An 18,630-nucleotide genomic window follows, 5' to 3' on the forward strand; every position below is an offset into this window, starting at 1 on the left:
CTAGGTCCCTGGATAGGAGGGTGTTCAGGAGGGAGAGCAGGGGGAGAACCGGAAGGGGGTACATGGGGGGGGCAGAGGGATGGGCAAGGGAAAGGTTAGGCTCAGGAATCTGGGAAGGGACAGGGCGAGGGAGAGGGAATCAGGAACAGGGACAGGAGGGGTGAGAAAAGGAGAAGGGTTCGGGAAAGGGGGAGGAGCTAGATCCTCCACCGAAGGGGGCCCCCAGAAACTACCTGCTTCTTCAGAAAATCCCCAGGGATCCTTGATTTGTCTCTAGGTTTGCAATAGGTTCCCGCCTCACCGAGAGATGGACCGCTGGGCTTTCTCCTCTTCCTATCTGTTTTTAGCTTGAGAACTAGATCCCCACCCTCAGTCCTGACTACCTCGCCCTCATCTATTTCTTCCTCACTTGAAATAAATTGAAAATTGTTAGACAGGACAACGTCTTTACCCCTGTTTATTTTAATTTTCTTTTTGCCCTTCTTCCTCTGCTTTTCCCAGACATTGTCTAAAACAGGCACCACCAGGGACTCCACTGGGTTACTAGACTGTGCAACTACCTCAGGAACAAGGACAGGCACCAGCTCAGGAAGTACTACAGAGGACCTACCCCCTTGATCTCCTTCCACCCTTTCGGCTGCTTGAACCATATCCTCATCTGGTATTTCTATGTTGGGGGAGGCATGTTGACACTTGCTTAATGGGTGCCCAATTGTTCCTCAAAACTTTTGGTGCGGACAGTTGGCGCTGAGGTGGCGGAAGTCCCCTCAGCGATGACACATCCTCGGCTGACCTGGATAAAAACATTGAAACCTGTCTCTACCAAGGAAGGCAGCCAATGGTATGTGTGTCAGGCCAGCCTCTGTGCATCGCAGATCGACCGTGGCAGACCACCCACCACCCCAGACGTCATAGCTCAGGTCCGGTACTTTTACCAGCAGGGACACTAGACCTGCGTACCGCCTTAACCAGAAGGCCAAGTCGGCCACGGGAATCGACTCATTCCTAACTAGGATTGTAACTTTAACCCTTTCTTGCCTTGTTATGGCTATGGCTCTGAAATTTACCCACGGATCTTGTCCCCTACACCCACCCCACCGATTCCAGAATGCCTCCAAGCCCTGATATGAAATAAAGCTAACGTCATACTCAAACGCTTCAATGGGGTGGATGCAAGCAAAGAGATCCACGGGCACGAACCCAAAAGAGTCTAGAAACGCCTTCAAGAAGTCAGCTCTGTTCGGGGGATTGTCACCAATGAATTTAAGCTGCACAACATTCCTACGCTTAGGGGGCTGACCTCTAGGAGACGGACCCCCCGGAGGAGAGCCCACCAACCTCTGGCCTGTACCAGACACAATGCTTGCATAGGAGGATGTACCTGGGACAGATTTTTTTAGCGAGCCCTGTACCCCAGGATTTAAATGCACCGAACCGTCCTGGGCATCACCTATATTACCAACGGGCCCAGCATTGGACAAATCAGGACCACCTCTTACCACCTCAGCCTGATTATTCATTATAGACTTACTAAGACCCGCCCCCCCATTGATTCCCCATAGCCCCGGAACCAGGCTGCCTATCCCAAACACCACGATTACCAGCCAACTCCGCATTTCTCCTAGTTACTTCGTCTATTAAGACGACTGCTTTTTTCACCCTTTCAGTTAGCTGCAAGGGCCCGTATATGGAGTTAATAATTCTAACCTGGGCATGACTTAAGGACCTTCCAATATCAGTAGAACTATCTGGACACACCACCGATTCAGAACCCATGTTGAGCCCGCCTGAGCTTACATACGGGGAGCCTACAGGACCAGGGACACACACAACGGGAGCTGTTTTAGAAGACACACAGTGGCCCGACATCCCCGGAGAAGCAGCTAAGCTGCTAGGGGTGGCTGCCTCTGGTCCCTGCATACAGGTAACATTACCAGCCTTTGATGGAGCTGGCGTGGTGTCGCGGGAGAGGATCACATTATACTTGCATATATCAGACACCTTGCAAGACAATATATTACTTTCAGCTTGTTTTGGAAAAGTGCTTATCACCGGGACTAGCTCAGTCTTTGGATCAGTTTCACACTTATCACGATTACCTGTTTCCAGAAGAGGGGAGCCAATAGGATCAGATGCCACTGCCTGCCTCAGGAGACCCGCACCGGAACCATCGGCCAAAACTGGAAGTGACGCGGGAGATGGGGACTCCGAGTCCACCACGGGAACCGTAGCTTGACCGGCGTCCCCCCCTGCACCATCTGTATCCCCCATGGGCTCCCTCACCGGCGGCTCATCCTCCTGCTGCTTTATGCTGTTATACAGGTGAATATCAGGTATGCTGTTAGACTGGTCCATGGGAAGGTTTGCCGGTAAGTGCTCAGAGCTGTCAATGTTAGCAGAAACCTCCGTTCCTGAACAGGTTGTTTGCTCCATCTCCTGTAGCTTTATCGTAAGTAGCTGCATCGATTCTTCCTTGTCTAGGAGGATAGCATTCAACTCCTCAATTTCTATGCGCATAACAGCGCGTTCTGTACTAAACGCACGGTTACTTTTCTTCTTCAATGCCGCGATTTGTCTTTTCAACTTAGGAATTTCCAAAGAGAGCCGCTCCAGCCGTGCCTTTATGGCAGACTCCTCCGTCTCCCCTTCATCAGAGTCAGGTAAGCCGACTTCTCCCGGGTCAACATCCGCCTCTCCTTTACCAGCCACCGCACCGCTAACCACAGAAACTGCTGCCTCGTTTTGGGCCTCCTCACCCATTTTAACGGCCGCCACCCTCTTCTATGGCCATACTTTCTTTGTTAGCCCCCAGTTGTGTCTCCACTAGGGACTCTCCCATACCTGCCGGGGGTGCCCTGTTTGGTATCACCGGCACACATGCCACGTTTGCCTCCAGTTGTACCGTCACTGAGGCTAAGCTCACATCTCCCGGCACGAGTTTAGTCAGGGCTTCTCTGTTGCTCTTCACAGATGCCCTGGAGCCATCCCCCCCAGTTGTTTCATCACTGGGGCAGGTAATTCCTCGTTCAGCCCGGCCTTGACTGAAGCTACCATGTTAAGGTGCACAGGTACTTCTGTCTCACTGTCCTCCAGTTGACTTGCTGGGGACACGGTGCATAGCGAGATTCTTGTCACAGACTGACCGCATGGGATCCCTGCATTCGGCTTCATGCAGGGAAATTCTGCCTTGATTCATAAGACTAGGGCCTTCCACACTCCCAGCCAAGTTGGTAATAGGTCGACTGGGAGCGGAATCCACTCCAGACCCTGGATCTAAGCTGGGCCTTCTGGAGGCACTAGGCCCAGGAGCCTGGGGGCTCTCCTCCTCACCTCCCCCAGGATCCTCCATCCTTGCTGGATAACACAGAAGCTAATTTGGCTTTGCAGGAGCTCTCCAACACACAACCTACTCGATGGAATTCCCTCTGCTGTAATGATCTAACAATATTGGTGGCGTTAGCATGAATCACATATCCTTAGGAGAGTCCAAGCAGGATAACCCATGTTGCAATGACATCCCTTATTTTTTTAAACAGGTTGTCAATGGTATTACCTCTGACCTGCGCCTTATCTCGTGTCTGATAACCACCTCTCACTCCCGCCTTCAAGACTTCTCCCGTGCTGCTACCCACTTATGGAATTCCCTACCACGCTCAATCCGACTTTTCCACAGCCTTCAAATCTTTAGATGCTCTTTGAAAACCCATGTCTTTTTTAGAGGTCACCTTATCCTCGATAACGCTATTCACACTAATGCACCCTCACAACTACCCCAATCTCCATTCTGAGCCACACTCACTCCTCTTGTTTCAGCTGTGCCCTCTTCCCTTTAGAATGTAAGCTTTGTAATGAGCAGGCTCCTCCATACCTTTTGTTTTCATGTCTCCATTCATTTGTCTGCCTTTTCTGTTCTTTTTTTACATATGTCTTGTTTTGTGTATGTCCTTGTCTTCCCTATTGTACGGCCCTGTGGAGCACTCTGGTGCCTTACAAATCTATGATAATAATAATAATAATAATAATAATAATAATAATAATAATAATAATAATATTTCTCTTAGTGAAGCAGATGAGTAGCCTGCCTCAGAAAAATGTTATGTACTTGGGTACATGCTGCTGCTGTTCCTGCTGGTGAAGGAGAATCACTGACCCAGTGGGCTGTCACACTTATATAATCTTTAGTTTGCCCAGTTCCGCTTGTCCCCATATCTGTGGATTGGTGGGTAGAATGGCATTTTGTAGCCCAATAATTACATTTTTATGAACCTTCTGGTAGAGGTGAGGAATAGCTTTTCTAGCAAAATGGTGTGATGGAATTTGGAAACGGGGACACAAGACCTCAAGTAATTGTCTAACACCAGCTGCATTAATAGTGGATATTGGGCACAGATCTAATACTAGCATAGTCCCCATGGCGTCTGTGATCCGCTTTGCGACTGGGTGACAGCTTTCTTACTTTCTTCCTCTAGCTAAAGATTGTTTAACAGTCAATTGTTGTAAACTACAAGTAGTCTTCTTCTGGGTTGAAGATCCACCCCCAGCAGCAGCAGCAGCAGAGGGACTAATGCTCAATAATTCTTCAGAGCAATCATGGTTAGTGGAGGAATCATCTAGGCTTAGCAACTTGGATGCAGGACTGACTGGCATCACTTGTGAGGATAGTGATAATGAAGGTGTTGGAGGTGTAGATTGCAGTTGCTGGCATCTAGATGAGAGAAGGGAGGTAGATGATGCTGTACTGCTTGTGTTAACATAAATTTCTTATTTTCCCAACAGCTTTCCATGAACTCACTTCAAATGCAGTAACATGGATGAGGATCCTAGATGGTTAAGGCTCCTACCTCTACTGAGTGTGGCTTTACAAATTCTACAAATGGCTAGACAACTGTTGTCAGAATTTGTGTAAAAATAATTCCACACATAAGGTGGATTTTTGGTCGTATGCCCAGGCATGACAATGGCCTTTTTCTTATCGCTGGCAAGAACTGCTGCAATGTTTGTTTGAAAGTGTATGAAAATTATATTGTTACCTGTGAGGTGGTCAAAATTGACTGCAAATGAGTTGAAATTAGTGTTAGTGAGGTTAATAATAATGTAGGATCAAAAAAAGAGCCAAATTCAGTTATTTTAGCATATTTTTGCAATTTATCTAAAAAAAATACAGATCCAAAACCAAAACCATAACCACAACACGAGGGTGGTTTTGCCAAAACCAAAACACGAAACTAATCCAGATCCAAACCCAAAACCACTTCACGGGGGTCAGTGAGCAACTCTAATTTTTACAGCTTTTGTTGTTTGTGACTTGATTCATTTAAGGTCGCTCTGAATCAGTCATATATACTTTCATTTCTATAAATTAGGTAATATTATGTAAATGATATACAAATATTTTTTAAACATATGCTCTAATATTTTATCACTGAAATGGATTTGTGTAAAGGTATACACATAGGGCCTCAGGGTCTGGCACATTTTGGGTTCTAATTTACGCGTTAAAAATTCTGCTGCAAGAATTGCGCACTTATATTTGTATGTTGACTCGTACATATCCCAAAAATTTAAAATTATGTGGTATTTCTATATAAAAGTATATATCTATGCCCAATTGTAGTGTGATCACATGTCTTGACATGGTTAGTTAAAAATTTAAAATTGCATACGCTGTTTGCACACTGTATAATGTATTGAAGTGTCACATACACAAAAGAAAGAATAGTGTCTTGACAGTGTTATTAATAAATACAAAAGTCGCAATCTCCATATAAATTGTAAATAATTATAAACACCCCACATGCGTCAATAACACCTAATAAATCATTTTTCCAGAAGTAGTTCAGATGAAAAAGACAAATAATAAATTGATAAAGACAGTCGCAACTCAACATAATTTAGCCGTAACACTAATGAATGAAGTACTAACAACTGCAGGAGTCAATAAGCAAGAAGTCAATTAGAAATGGATATATAATGCTGCTGCTTTCACCATTATCATCACATAGTTTTACAACAGTCCTCCAGTACCAACAAGAAGTGTATCTGAGTATGCATCCAAGTCTCATTAGTACACATTTCCAGGGGAAATAATACACTCCTGCAACATTTTGCCTCTCCAGATGTAAGGAGCTGTAAATGTAAGATGAGCTGTAATTCAGATAGACATGTATTTTGGTACGCATATGTGTACCTGTATGTAATTTATCTATTCGAACATGCTTGTCTACTGAACACCATGACCCTTTATTTGGATGCTTGACTACTCTTTTGCATTCTGACATTGTCTAAAATGTTAATGACCCCTGCTTATATTTTCTGGATTGCTATTGTGTACCTCATTGTCTGCTAATTATTGAACACTGTTTGGACCAGACACATTGTTGTATTGATTGTGGTTCCAACTACCCCACTAATCTGAACTATAGTGTGCTATCCTATTAGAAAGCACCTCTGATTTGCACACATGTCCTCTAGCCACTGAGTACAGGTGAACACATTAATGTGGTGGGCATACATGTGACAGTGCATGCATCTTTGTTTTCCCAGAAAACTCTTATTTTGTCTAATCTGAAATGTCAATTTCACAAATTTATACTAGAACAAATTGTTAAACCAATAGACAAAACTAGATATGTAGACAATTATTTAGAAAGTTATATACTGAAAGACAGCCAGTAATAGAATTATACTGAGAAACAGGCATTAATACACTAATAGCTTTCAAAAGCTCACCTGTAATTGTATTGGAATAGTTTCTGATATATAGCATGAGGCATGGAGAAGCATGCTGCCATAACCCAGATAAAAGAGATGCTGAGGGCTCCTTTGCTGAGAGACATCCTTGGCTTCAACGGGTTCAGTATTACCTGGAAATAAAGTATTTTGCAATTAGTCCAATGAAAGAGGTGTTCTAGAGGTCAAATGACAGAAGTAGTAAGATAGGGGATGCCTAAAATAATAATAGTAACAAATTACATAGTGAAAATGAAGAATGTGATACTAGTGTATAGTAGCAATGTTATGTTAAGTCATTATCAAAAAGACTGATAGCCATTGGAGAATGATTTTCAATTCCAATTGTTTCTTTAATGTATTAGGTGCATATATATTCCATCTATGTGCAAAAATCCAAAGTATGGGAGTGAGTGGAGATAGAACATCAGTAGACAGTCAAAAATTAAAGGGATGAAGCTTTGTTTGTGGATTTAAGAGAATATAGAACTGAAGGATGAATTAAGACTGGGATGAAAATAAAAGGTGAGGTTTGTACATAATGATGTGGTTCACTGAGGGTTAACAAAACAAGGTGTGGTGGTATAGTGTCATAAGGGGAGGAACAGAGGAATAGGTTAAATGAACTAGGAGGAGTGGGAATAGCTCTCATTTTTCCAGGACAGGCAAATGGATAAGTATCACAGCTCCTACTACCTCTGCTCTGTCTTTCTGCCTACTTTCTGTTTTTATTTCCAGTTTGTTTTAGCTTTTTGCTTCTCTCGCTGGCATTCTTTTATTCACCCCTATACACTCATTTCACTTTCATTCCTACATTTCATTTATTAATTTATCATGCCTTTTGTCTCATAATTCTTAGCCTCTGCATTGCTTCCCCCTTTCTTATCCTCCTCCTCTGCCCCTCACTTTATCAGCTTTATTCCCATTTTTTCCCATCTCTCATTTACCTCCCACCCTCTCTTTCTCTCCTCTCCCCTCCCTTTCATTCTCCCTCTCCTTGTTTAACTATTTTCCTCCATTCTCCCTCTCCAATGGATCTCCCCTCTTCCCTCCCTATGCGCAGCTCATCCTCCCCTTCCCCCTCTGCTGACCAGCATGGCTGCTCTGTCGCTTTTGCCCACCCTTCCACTATGCATGGTTGCTGCTCCCCTGTCAGGAGAGTAAGTGCCAGGTTGAGCAGGCTAGTTTATCGCATGGCAGAGGAGGGATACCATACAACCCACGAAACCGGGTGTCACTTCCGGCGCGTCATTTCGTATCGCCAGGGGATGCGGCCGCATCTCGGGTGCCACGGCTGCACAGCTCTGGGCATAGACTTACCGCTCAATTCAGCAGGGGGGCTCCCTCTCCCCGTGTCCTCTAGGGAGCATTTAGGTTTAGAAGCTGGGGTAACCCTCCCTTTCCAGCTACCCGCTGCCACCTATTATTTGCATGAGCCCCCAGGTATATGGGGCAGACATCCTCTAGGGGCAATTAGGTTTCTCAGCTGAAGGGGTACCACTCCCTTCCCAGCTCCCCACTGCCGCCTATGATTTGCATGAGTCCCCCAGGTATATGAGGCAGACAGCTGCTGGTAGCAGTGTCTTTCCTCCCTGATGTCGCTATTCAGCCCATACAGAAGATATTGGCGCCAGGCCCCATGAGAGGGGTGGGGGGTTAGGGAACACCAGGTCCCATGAGTGGTCCACGCACCCCTATGCCGCCAGCGACCTTGTTTTGTTTTGGGGTTTGTCGGGAGTAGTGCTCCCTGGCACGATAAGAATGTGGTGGTGGCAGCCCCGGCCCCTAAGGTTCTAGGGCACCCCAGTAGGATACCTAGGCCCCGCGATGCTGCCCCAGTTGGAGAGGCTGTGGCGGGGGCGCCCAGGGTGGCCGCTCCTGGAGCAGACTTACATGATGCTTCACATGGCATCCAGTCAACTGTCATCCTATGGCACTGGCAGTGGCAACTCTCGCGCAGCCTCAGTGGAAGATAGTCAGTGGCTTGGTAGGGTTCCCTCTGATCTTTCAGGTCACAAGACACAAGAGTTGCTGTGTTCATTTGACGAGAATGCTAACCTCTCTCTCTCAGCAGGACACACGGTTGACCAGGTCATGGATGCAGATGGCTATGACACCCGAGGTGGCAGTTATCTATCCGATATGGCCTCGGAGTGCCCGGCTTCCCTATCTGGTTCACCTGGTGGCTCTCGTAGGCTGGGTTAGTTTGATGATGACTATGTACATGATGACTTGCTTGTTTTTTCTGATTGCTTAAGTATGAGTCAGGACTCTGATCGCTCTGGCGCCTGCCCCCCTAAGTTAGTTAGAACTTTACGTAAATATTTTGTACTACAATTGGTGCGTGGCCCATCTCGTGGATCAGGTAGGACTAGCCGGCTCACAGGTTCTTAGATGCTGCGCTGTGAGAACACGGCTATATAATGCGGTGTGTGCGCGTCAGTAAGGGCCAAGATTTTTAAGGGCTGGTTCTTGGTTCATATTCACAGTCACAGACAAGGCTAAAAAAGCCGCCGGTGCAGCTATGGTGAAAGGCAGTGGAGGGGGAGCTAGCTTCAAAACCTACTGCAACTGGTTATGCGGGGCATATTTGTTTATGGCCTGTTATCTGGAGTCACGTACATGGAGGTACTCAAATACCTTCAAATGATTCAGTAAATGTACATGGCATCTAATCCGGGTGTCTGGTTAGCATATGATCATGAGTTTAGGTCCAAGTACAATGGTCACAGGACCATTTTGTTGGGTTTTCAGGACGTCGAAAACTGGCTTAAGGTTACGAAGGAGGGGCGGGTCAGTTCCTTCCCTGCAGTTAAGAAGTGGCCTCCGTGGCAAGGAAGGCCTGGCATGACATTTCTGTGCAATGGGCTTTAATAAGGGACAGTGCCCGCATGGACCAGCGTGTAGATTCAGCCATAACTGCTAACTCTGTGGTGGCACACACAAGGCCGGGAGTTGTGACAGGGCAGGAAAGGGGGTTGAAGACAGCATACTCGCACCCCCTGTCTTTATGTAAGGCCCCCTCTCCCATTATTTTGTCTAGCCTGACCTGTTGGCTAGCCAGGTATTCACAAGATGATCCCTATCTCAAGAGATCAGGGATGATCTTGGAGTGTGGTGCACTTTCCTCTGGGACTTTAACGGGGTCTGTATCTGTCCCGAACCCCCGATTTCTAGTTGGGAGTTGCAGCTGTTCACGGATGCCACAAGTTCTGTCTAGTTTGGGACATACTTCACCGGTGACAATGCATGTGGCACTGGCCCGGTGAGTGGTTATGGGCAGGACATACAGCCAACCTTGTCCTGCTGGTGCTATTCCTCATCATAGTAGTGGTGAAGCTGTGGGTTGACAGATTTAGGGACAAGCAGGTGGTCTTCCAGTGCAATAATTTGGGAGTAGTGCAGTCCATTAATAAGCGCAGTGTTTCCTCCCCCAGTTTTCTGCCTCCTGCGACGACTTGTACTGAACTGCCTTTGCCACAATATCTCCTTTAGTGCGTGACACATGCCCGGGGTGGAGAATAGCCTGGCAGACACCTTGTCTAGAGGTAACTGGGGCAAATTCCGAGCCCTGGCACTTCGGGCATCCCTCACCGGTTACCCATGTCCTGCTTATGTCTGGCAGATTGCGAAGCTGAAGTGAGGAGTTTTGCAGAGTCCTCTTTAGCGCCAGCTACTCTGAGGAGTTATCGGTTCGCCTGTGGATAGTGGATGTCATTTGAAAATGGAGACTCTAGTAGGAGTGGAGATGGGCAGATCCGCATTCAGGATTTTATATGGGCTGGCTATAACACCGGTAAGTCAAAGTCAGTAATGTCCTCCTCCCTCGCGAGTATTATCCCTTTTCTTCCAATTGTATGGTTCGTCTGATGTGACAAAAGGGTTCTTGATTACTAGTGCACTACGTGGTTGGAAGCGAAAGCACCCCATTCTCCCTGACGGCCAGAGACCTGTGGGTCACTAGCTTTTAATGTATTTCCTAGGTTCTCTCTCGCAAGTGGTACATGACCCCTATGAGTGTAGCCTATTCAGCTTTGCCTTTGTTATGATGTTCTTCGGCGTATTCCGTGTGAGTGAGTTTGAAGCCTCTGGCTGGTCGACTCCACTCTCTGGGATGTTAGCTACAAATGTGGTCCTGTCCACTCACAGCTAGGTAGAGGGCGATGGGTTACACTGTTGCCCCAGCGCACTTTCCAGGTTTCCCTGGCTTGCAGAGCATTATGATTAGCTCAGAGGGGTGCGGGGTGGACGGTTGTCCCATTAACATACAAATGCTAAAAGCGCTTACAGATAGGCAAGGCAGTACAGTGTTCTTCCGCCACCATAATAGCAGTTATTTAAATAAAAGAGTTTAATTTGCCAACAAAAAGTCGGTGTGGTGTCTTTTATTTTAACACATACATTTTAAGGTTAAGAAAGAAGGGTTTGACATTATGTCATCAACTGTTAAGCATTTTAATCGAACTGAGGGATGAATTAAGTCTGAAGTGAAAATAAAAGCTGATGTTTGTACATAATGGTGTGGTTCACTGAGGGTTAACAAAACAAGAAGGTGTGGTGATAACCAGGGATAGTGTCATAAGGGGAGGAACAGAGGAATAGGTTAAAAGAACTGGGAGGAGTGGGAATAGCTCTCTTGACTCCAGGAAAGGCAAACCCTCCCTCCCATTCCCGACTCCTGGATCCGGTTTGCTCTCTGGTTGAGATGTCTTGATACCTTCTGTTTTAAAGATGTAAAGCCTGGTTATCTCACAGGCTGTGATGAAACAGCGAAGACAAGAGGTTAAGCCATCCTGGAGTGCGGGCCTTGGTATTTATACGGGTACTGGTTAATCTCCAGAGGTAGGTTGGGACGACCTGGAGCATGGGCCTTTGTATGGTATAGGTGTGCTGGTGTAGCCCCGGAAGTAAGTTGAGCCGATCTGGAGCGCTGGCCTTGGTAATTGGTACAGGTGCTAGGTAAGCCCCGGATGTAGGTCGGGCCGATCTTGAGCGCTGGCTGTGGTATTTGTACGGATGCTGGTTAAGCCGCGGAGGTAGGTTGGGCTGATCTTGAGCGTTGGCCGTGGTATTTGTATGGGTGCTGGTTAATCCCCGGAGGAAGGTTGGGCCGACCTGGAGCACGGGCCGTAGTATTTTGTACGCGTGCTGGTTACGCCCCAGATGTATGTTGGGCAAACCAAGAGTGCCGGCCTTGGTTTCACGCGTTGCTGCAGCTTGAAGGTGTCAGGGGAACACTGTACAAGATAAACAAGGTGGGTGAAGCGCCAATTTATAGTAGCAGACATTTTGAATCCATTACCTTTGAAAAGTCGGCTTAGGTTCAGTGCAAGTACAGCTTATCCAGGCTGGCTTGCAGACCATTACGTTTAGCCCAGAGCGATGCGGGTTCCAGGGCACCTGGGGTCGGTTGTCCTGTTAACATATAAATGCTAAAGGCGCTTACAGATAGGCAAGGCACCATTATAGCAGTTATTTAAATAAAAGGGTTTAATTTGCCAATAAAAAGATGGTGTGGTGTATTTTATTATAACACATAATGTTTAAGGTTAAGTCAGAAGGGTTTGACATTATGTTATCAACCGTTAAGCATTTTAATACTGGCTGGGTGACATCTACACATTACTGCACAAGTGTGTGACTCATGTAAAATGTATCCCAGTCACAGAGAATGGATTAACATAGTCTTTATTTACATTATGTTTTGTTTAAATTATTTGTACTGATGTAGTGGTACAGGGGTGCAAGAGAGACTTGAGCCACATGTCCCTTATCCCTCAGTAATGTTTGATCCCTTTAGCTCATCTACTAAGGCAAGTGTTACATGAGAGTTTTTCCCTCAGCAGTAATACCTACAGCAGTTAACTCTCTCGTGTGACAGCTGCCTAGCAGTAATTTTCCATTACTGAGATGTAGATCACATTTCTCCTGCCCTTATAGGAACAGCTGTTCGAGGAGTATGTCCTTCTGACATTATGATAATTTCACACTATTTCCATAGAAAACAGAACTCAGATTGACTCCAGGATTTATTATGAAAATATAATTGGATCAGCTAAGGGATACCTAAGCTGCCTGGTGATTCTGACTGGAAGCTGTAAGACGTACCTTACCATTTTGCAGGGCCACTGTTGTGGCATATACGCATGTGTGACCTGGCTAACTGGCTGACATATTGCTGTGCAGTAGAACTGAAAGCCCATATTTCAGCATTCAGTTCAACTTAGGGGGAAAAAAATTGAAAAAAAATATTACTTTAAAGCATTTCAATTAGGAAGAAATGTATCATTTAAATAATAAAGCGGTTTTTACTATCATTGTTTCATATTGTCATCCTCAGATGAAGGACTACAGTGGTACTTATAAAACCACTGTCCATGCATTGCATGGAGAAAGTTATCACCGGACATAGCTGGCAAATCTATTCACTGCCGGGGGTGTTGAAGTCAGCAAATTGGATAAAGTCATTTTAATTAATATCGAGCAAACTTGGTTGTCTTTGTTTGAAAATATGCGTAGAGCATGCTACGGCGTGGAAGGGCGTGTCCAGCCGCAACACACGGCAATAACAGTTTTTACACTTTTGTATACATTCCCACAATCACACACATTTGTAAATAGTACACATTAATTGTAGTTGCAACACATAGTTATTTATCTTGAAATATAGTAGTGTTTATGTGTAATATTATAAGTTATATGCATATTCGTAATACATATGGTACATGTTAAAGGTGTCATGTCTGGTATCATATTAATCCCCTTTACATCAGCAGCTGTTCGGTTCATTCGGCAAAGAGATCGCACATTGCATACTCTAGTTATTGATGTTAGGGAATAAACCTTTAATATGATGCTGACTATAAAATGCTAATGGACTAGTTGTAACTGGAGTCTTGGCGGGAAGAAAGGAGCACATCCCCTGGAGAGATGACCCCCACCTTTGGATTCTTTAGTTTGAACTAGCCTATGATCTGCAACCCCCGGACCTTCCTGAAGCCTGGACCAATAGAAGCAAGCCACACCATCTGCATTGTTTTACTGTATTTCTGTTTGCATATAAGCAGGAGCTTTTCATCTAGTGTTCAGTCATCTTGACCACAGACTTCATACCTGAATGACTGTTCACTGGATCCAGAGTGCCTGCGATAAGTAACGGCTGTACTTATTATTTTGCTTGAATTATTCTGCTACTTTTTGAGAATAAATATTTGTGCGTTGGAAACACAAATCGAGATTCGACAATCGTTATTGGATAGCGACAACACGTGCATAATTATCAATAGCATGATGTTAGCTATTGATGTATAGGAAGAAGTCCTATCTCTGTCCAAAACACCCTTTATGATGAACATAGGGCTTTTCTGTGCTTCAAAAATAGTCCCTTAGGTGCTTTGTTTACCTATCATTACAGCTCAGTTCTAAAGGCACCATTATAAAACACATCTTAACTATAATTTTGCCAAGACAGCTATCTAAGAAGTTAAGGTAGATGAGAACTAGTTAAACATGGTATATTGATTTCTTGCCTGACATATGTTGGGAGCTTATTACCTCTCCTCAATGACTGTTTCTTACAAGAATTAGTGTTAAAGGAAATGTAAAATTTAAGTCAGCAGTATTTTTATTTTATTCAGTCATATCAATATTGATATCTTGAAATTAGGTATATGGTGGCACAGGGCATTGGAGACAGTTCAGCAATTTGGATGCAACTAGGCTGAAGCTAATTTCATTATGGGGTGACGTATGTGGGGTGAGACGTGTGTGATTTCTACACTAAGTGGGATTTTCTCACAAAGTGGACGAAAATGCAGTTAGACAACACAGTTGGACAAACATTTCACTACATTGGAATACTCATAGGAAAAAGCTCTATCTGCAAAGTCTATTTCTGCAATACTTGTCTATCTATACGGAACACTGCAAAGAGGTAATTCTTTAAAAAAAAACTTACTTTTTTGCTTTTACCCTCATCACAATGTTTAACAAATTGCTCTTCTTGGTCTCTTTTCATGGCATTATTTTTAGGACTGTGTCATGTTTCACCCCTCCACCAACACAAACATTTGTCTACATTGCACCTTCATTACTCCACTCACCTCTAATTAACACCCATGAACTATTTATTAAAGCCTCCACCTGTCGCCAGAAAATAAAAGGTCACACATCTTACAATCTCCTTACCTATCTTTTTCTCTCTCTGCTTTTATTAGCCGGTGATATATCACCTAATCCAGGTCCCCCACACTTCTCACACACACATACATCAGAACACTACTGCTCTATAGCAAACCTCAAACACATTACCTGCCTCCCCTCTCTTTCAAAGTCCTTTAAATGTGCCCTTTGGAATGCACGCTCTGTTTGTAACAAACTTACCTCCATTCATGATCTCTTCCTCTCAAAAAACCTCAACCTTCTGGCAATAACTGAAACATGGCTCATGCAATCAGACACTGCCTCACCTGCAGCACTTTCACATGGTGGCCTCCAACTCACCCACACCTCCAGACCTGAAGGCAAACTAGGAGGTGGGGTTGGACCACTTCTCTCCCCACAGTGCATGTTCCCAGTTCTACCAAATGTCCCATCACTCACGTTCACATCTTTTGAAGTACATGCTATTTGCATTTTTAATCCATTCTCTCTACATGTTGCGGTGATCTATCGTCCCCCTGGAGCACACCAACAATTTATTGAGGATTTCTCTGCATGGCTCCCTCACTTCTTATCTTCAGACATCCCCACCCTCATCCTGGGTGATTTCAACATCCCCATTGATAACCCACCTTCCAAAGCTGCTTCCAAACTACTCTCTCTAACCTCCTCACTTGACCTCTAGCAGTGGATTGAATCATATACTCATCACGATGGCCATTGCCTTGATCTTGTTTTCTCTAGACTATGCTCACTTTCTAACTTTCTTAACACACCCTTCCCCCTCTCGGATCATCACCTTATCAGCTACACGCTCACCCCCACTGCTCTAATCTCTCTACTGTCTAACTCTACCAAGCCTACTCATACCAGCAGAAATCTTAATTCTATTAATATTCAACAATTTTCCACCTCTCTCCAACACCTTCTCTCCCCTATCTCTACATTCTCCTCCCCTGAGATGGCAGTACCTCATTTTCACCAAACCTTAGTAACGGCCATTGATCAAGTGGCTCCAGCGACACTACATACTACACGTCGACTTCAATGTCAGCTGTGGCACACTAAAGCAACGTGAAATCTTCAAAAACTTTCCCATAAAGCAGAACGTCACTGGCGTAAAACTCGCACCTCTAATGACTTCTTCACATATACTATCTACCGCTCCTATCGAAATGCTCTGAACACTGCAAAACAAACATACTTCCAATCTCATATCTATGCTCAGTCTTCCAACCCCAAACACCTTTTTAAGACATTTAAAGCTCTTCTCAATCCTCCCACCCCAAACCCTCCGTCCACTATCAGTGCCCAGGATCTTGCTTCCTATTTCAAGGACAAAATTGATAAGATCAGACTAGAATTGGTATCCTCTTCCTCGACAAGCAATTGGTTCAATTCCTTCCCACCAATCTCTGACACCCTCTCTTCATTTGACCCCACAAATGAAGAGGAAATGTCTACTCTCTTCTTATCCTCCTACTCTACCTCCTGTCCTCTTGATCCTATTCCCTCGCAAATTGGTAGATCCCTGTCTCCAGTGCTCATCTCACCTCTAACTAAAGTCTGTAATCTCTCGCTCTCTACTGGCATCTTTCCGTCACTATACAAGCATGCAGTGATTACTCCTATTCTAAAAAAACAAGATTCCGACCCAAACTCTCTCTCAAATTACCGTCCCATTTCTCAGCTGCCGTGCCCCTCCAAGCTTCTAAAGAGACTTTCCTACACTCGCCTCACACGCTTCCTTTCCGCAAACAACCTGTTGGATCCTCTTCAGTCTGGCTTTCATTCTCAACACTCCACAGAGACTGCGTTGACTAAGGTTGTCAATGATCTGATCACTGCTAAAACTAAATGCCATTACTCTCTCCTAATGCTCCTGGATCTCTCGGCTGCATTTGACACCGTTGACCACTCTCTTCTCATACAAACGCTGCAATCCCTAGGGCTTCAAGACACTGTTCTATCCTGGTTCTCATCCTACCTATCTAATCGCTCTTTCACTGTTAATTTCTCTGAGGCCACCTCTGCTCCACTTCCTTTATTAGCTGGAGTACCGCAAGGCTCAGTGCTAGGTCCTCTGCTGTTCTCTATCTATACTGCTTCTCTTGGAAATCTAATAATTTCCTTTGGATTTCAGTATCATCTCTATGTGGATGATACCCAAATTTATCTATCCTCTCCTGATCTCTCGACATCTGTGTTGTCCCGTGTAACTGACTGTCTTTCTGCCATTTCATCTTGGATGTCCTCTCGCCAATTCAAACTTAATCTTTGTAAAACAGAGTTAATAATATTCCCACCCACCAATAAGAGCATAACTGACATTTCTATCTCTGTTGATAACATGACCATAAATCCCACCCCACAAGCTCACTGCCTAGGTGTAATCCTTGACTCACACCTATCCTTCGTTCTCCACATTGACTCTATATCTAAGTCATGTTACATACATCTAAAAAACATTTCCATAATTCGCACATATCTCAAACAAGACACTGCAAAAACCTTAATTCATGCACTCATCATCTCCCGCATTGACTATTGCAATTCCCTCCTTACTGGCCTTCCCAAAAACAGACTGAAACCCCTACAATCTATTTTGCACGCTGCGGCAAGATTGATTTCCCTTGCAAATCGTTGTTCCTCTGTTGAATCACTCTGTATGTCTCTACACTGGTTGCCTGTTTTCTACCGAATATAATATAACATACTCTTACTAACCTACAAGGCCATCAACAAAGCTGCACCAACATACATCTCCTCTCTTGTCACAAAATATCTCCCAACTCGGCAAATCCGTTCTGCACAAGGTCTGCGTCTCTTATCCATACTCATTACATCCTCCCATTCCCGATTACAGGACTTTTTCCGGGCTGCACCCACTCGCACAATAAGACTTTCCTCTAGTCTACAAGATTTCAAGCGTTCTCTGAAAATCCACCTCTTTAGACAAGCTTATAATATTCCTCAACCACCCTCTTAACCTCAATACATTACCCTATTACCACCTGTTATACAACTACCCCTTGACCAACATTGTTGTGTGACAGGATGATTTAGCTTATGAGTCACTTTTACCTTTGCAGTCTGGCTGGGCCAACTGCAAAAGCAGACTTAACCTCATGTGTCAAACTCACATTGTCCAATAGATTGTAAGCTTGCGAGCAGGGCCTTCTCACCTCTTTGTCTGTTTTACCAAGTTTGTTTATTAGTTTACTATGGTTGTCCCCAATTGTAAAGTGCTACGGAATATGTTGGTGCTATATAAATAAATGATGATGATGATGATTATGCATTATTAAATAAAATAACAAAATCAATTCTAAACCTCTCTGACTATAGTAAACAACCAACATTCCCTTTATAATTATAGGAAACTTAGTATGCAGCCCACACAAAATAACATTTGCAATCAACAAGTTTTATCTAACTTACAAGACACAGATCTCACACTTAAAAAAATCTTGTAGTAATGTGTGATCAGTTGGGCCTCAAGAAATTGATAAATATCATTTTTTTTATTGCTATTTTAAAACTATAAACTATAACAATAAAAAAACCATAACTACAACTATTGCCCACACAAATCTAGAAATCACCTATCTGTACATGAAGTTGGTGGCTGGATGTATAGAGTATATGTGTGAGAGAGTGGAAGTGGTCAGTGTAAGGTAATGGGCAGCGATATAGAAAATATATTAGGTAATGATGGAAGCATGGTCTGCCAACAACTGA

General features: G+C 44.3%; 1 protein-coding gene across 1 annotated transcript in view; it reads right to left on the reverse strand.

Annotated features, from left to right (window-relative positions):
• LOC142100757 (G-protein coupled receptor 83-like) overlaps positions 1–18,630 on the reverse strand; it is a 53,588-nt gene that overhangs the window by 27,378 nt on the left and 7,580 nt on the right. Inside the window, exon 3 of the mRNA XM_075184543.1 lies at positions 6,730–6,863. Coding sequence (XP_075040644.1) covers positions 6,730–6,863 — 134 coding nt within the window. The remainder of the gene's footprint in view (positions 1–6,729; positions 6,864–18,630) is intronic.

This window comes from Mixophyes fleayi, chromosome 9, assembly GCF_038048845.1.
Source record: "Mixophyes fleayi isolate aMixFle1 chromosome 9, aMixFle1.hap1, whole genome shotgun sequence".
Taxonomy (NCBI): Eukaryota; Metazoa; Chordata; class Amphibia; order Anura; family Limnodynastidae; genus Mixophyes; species Mixophyes fleayi.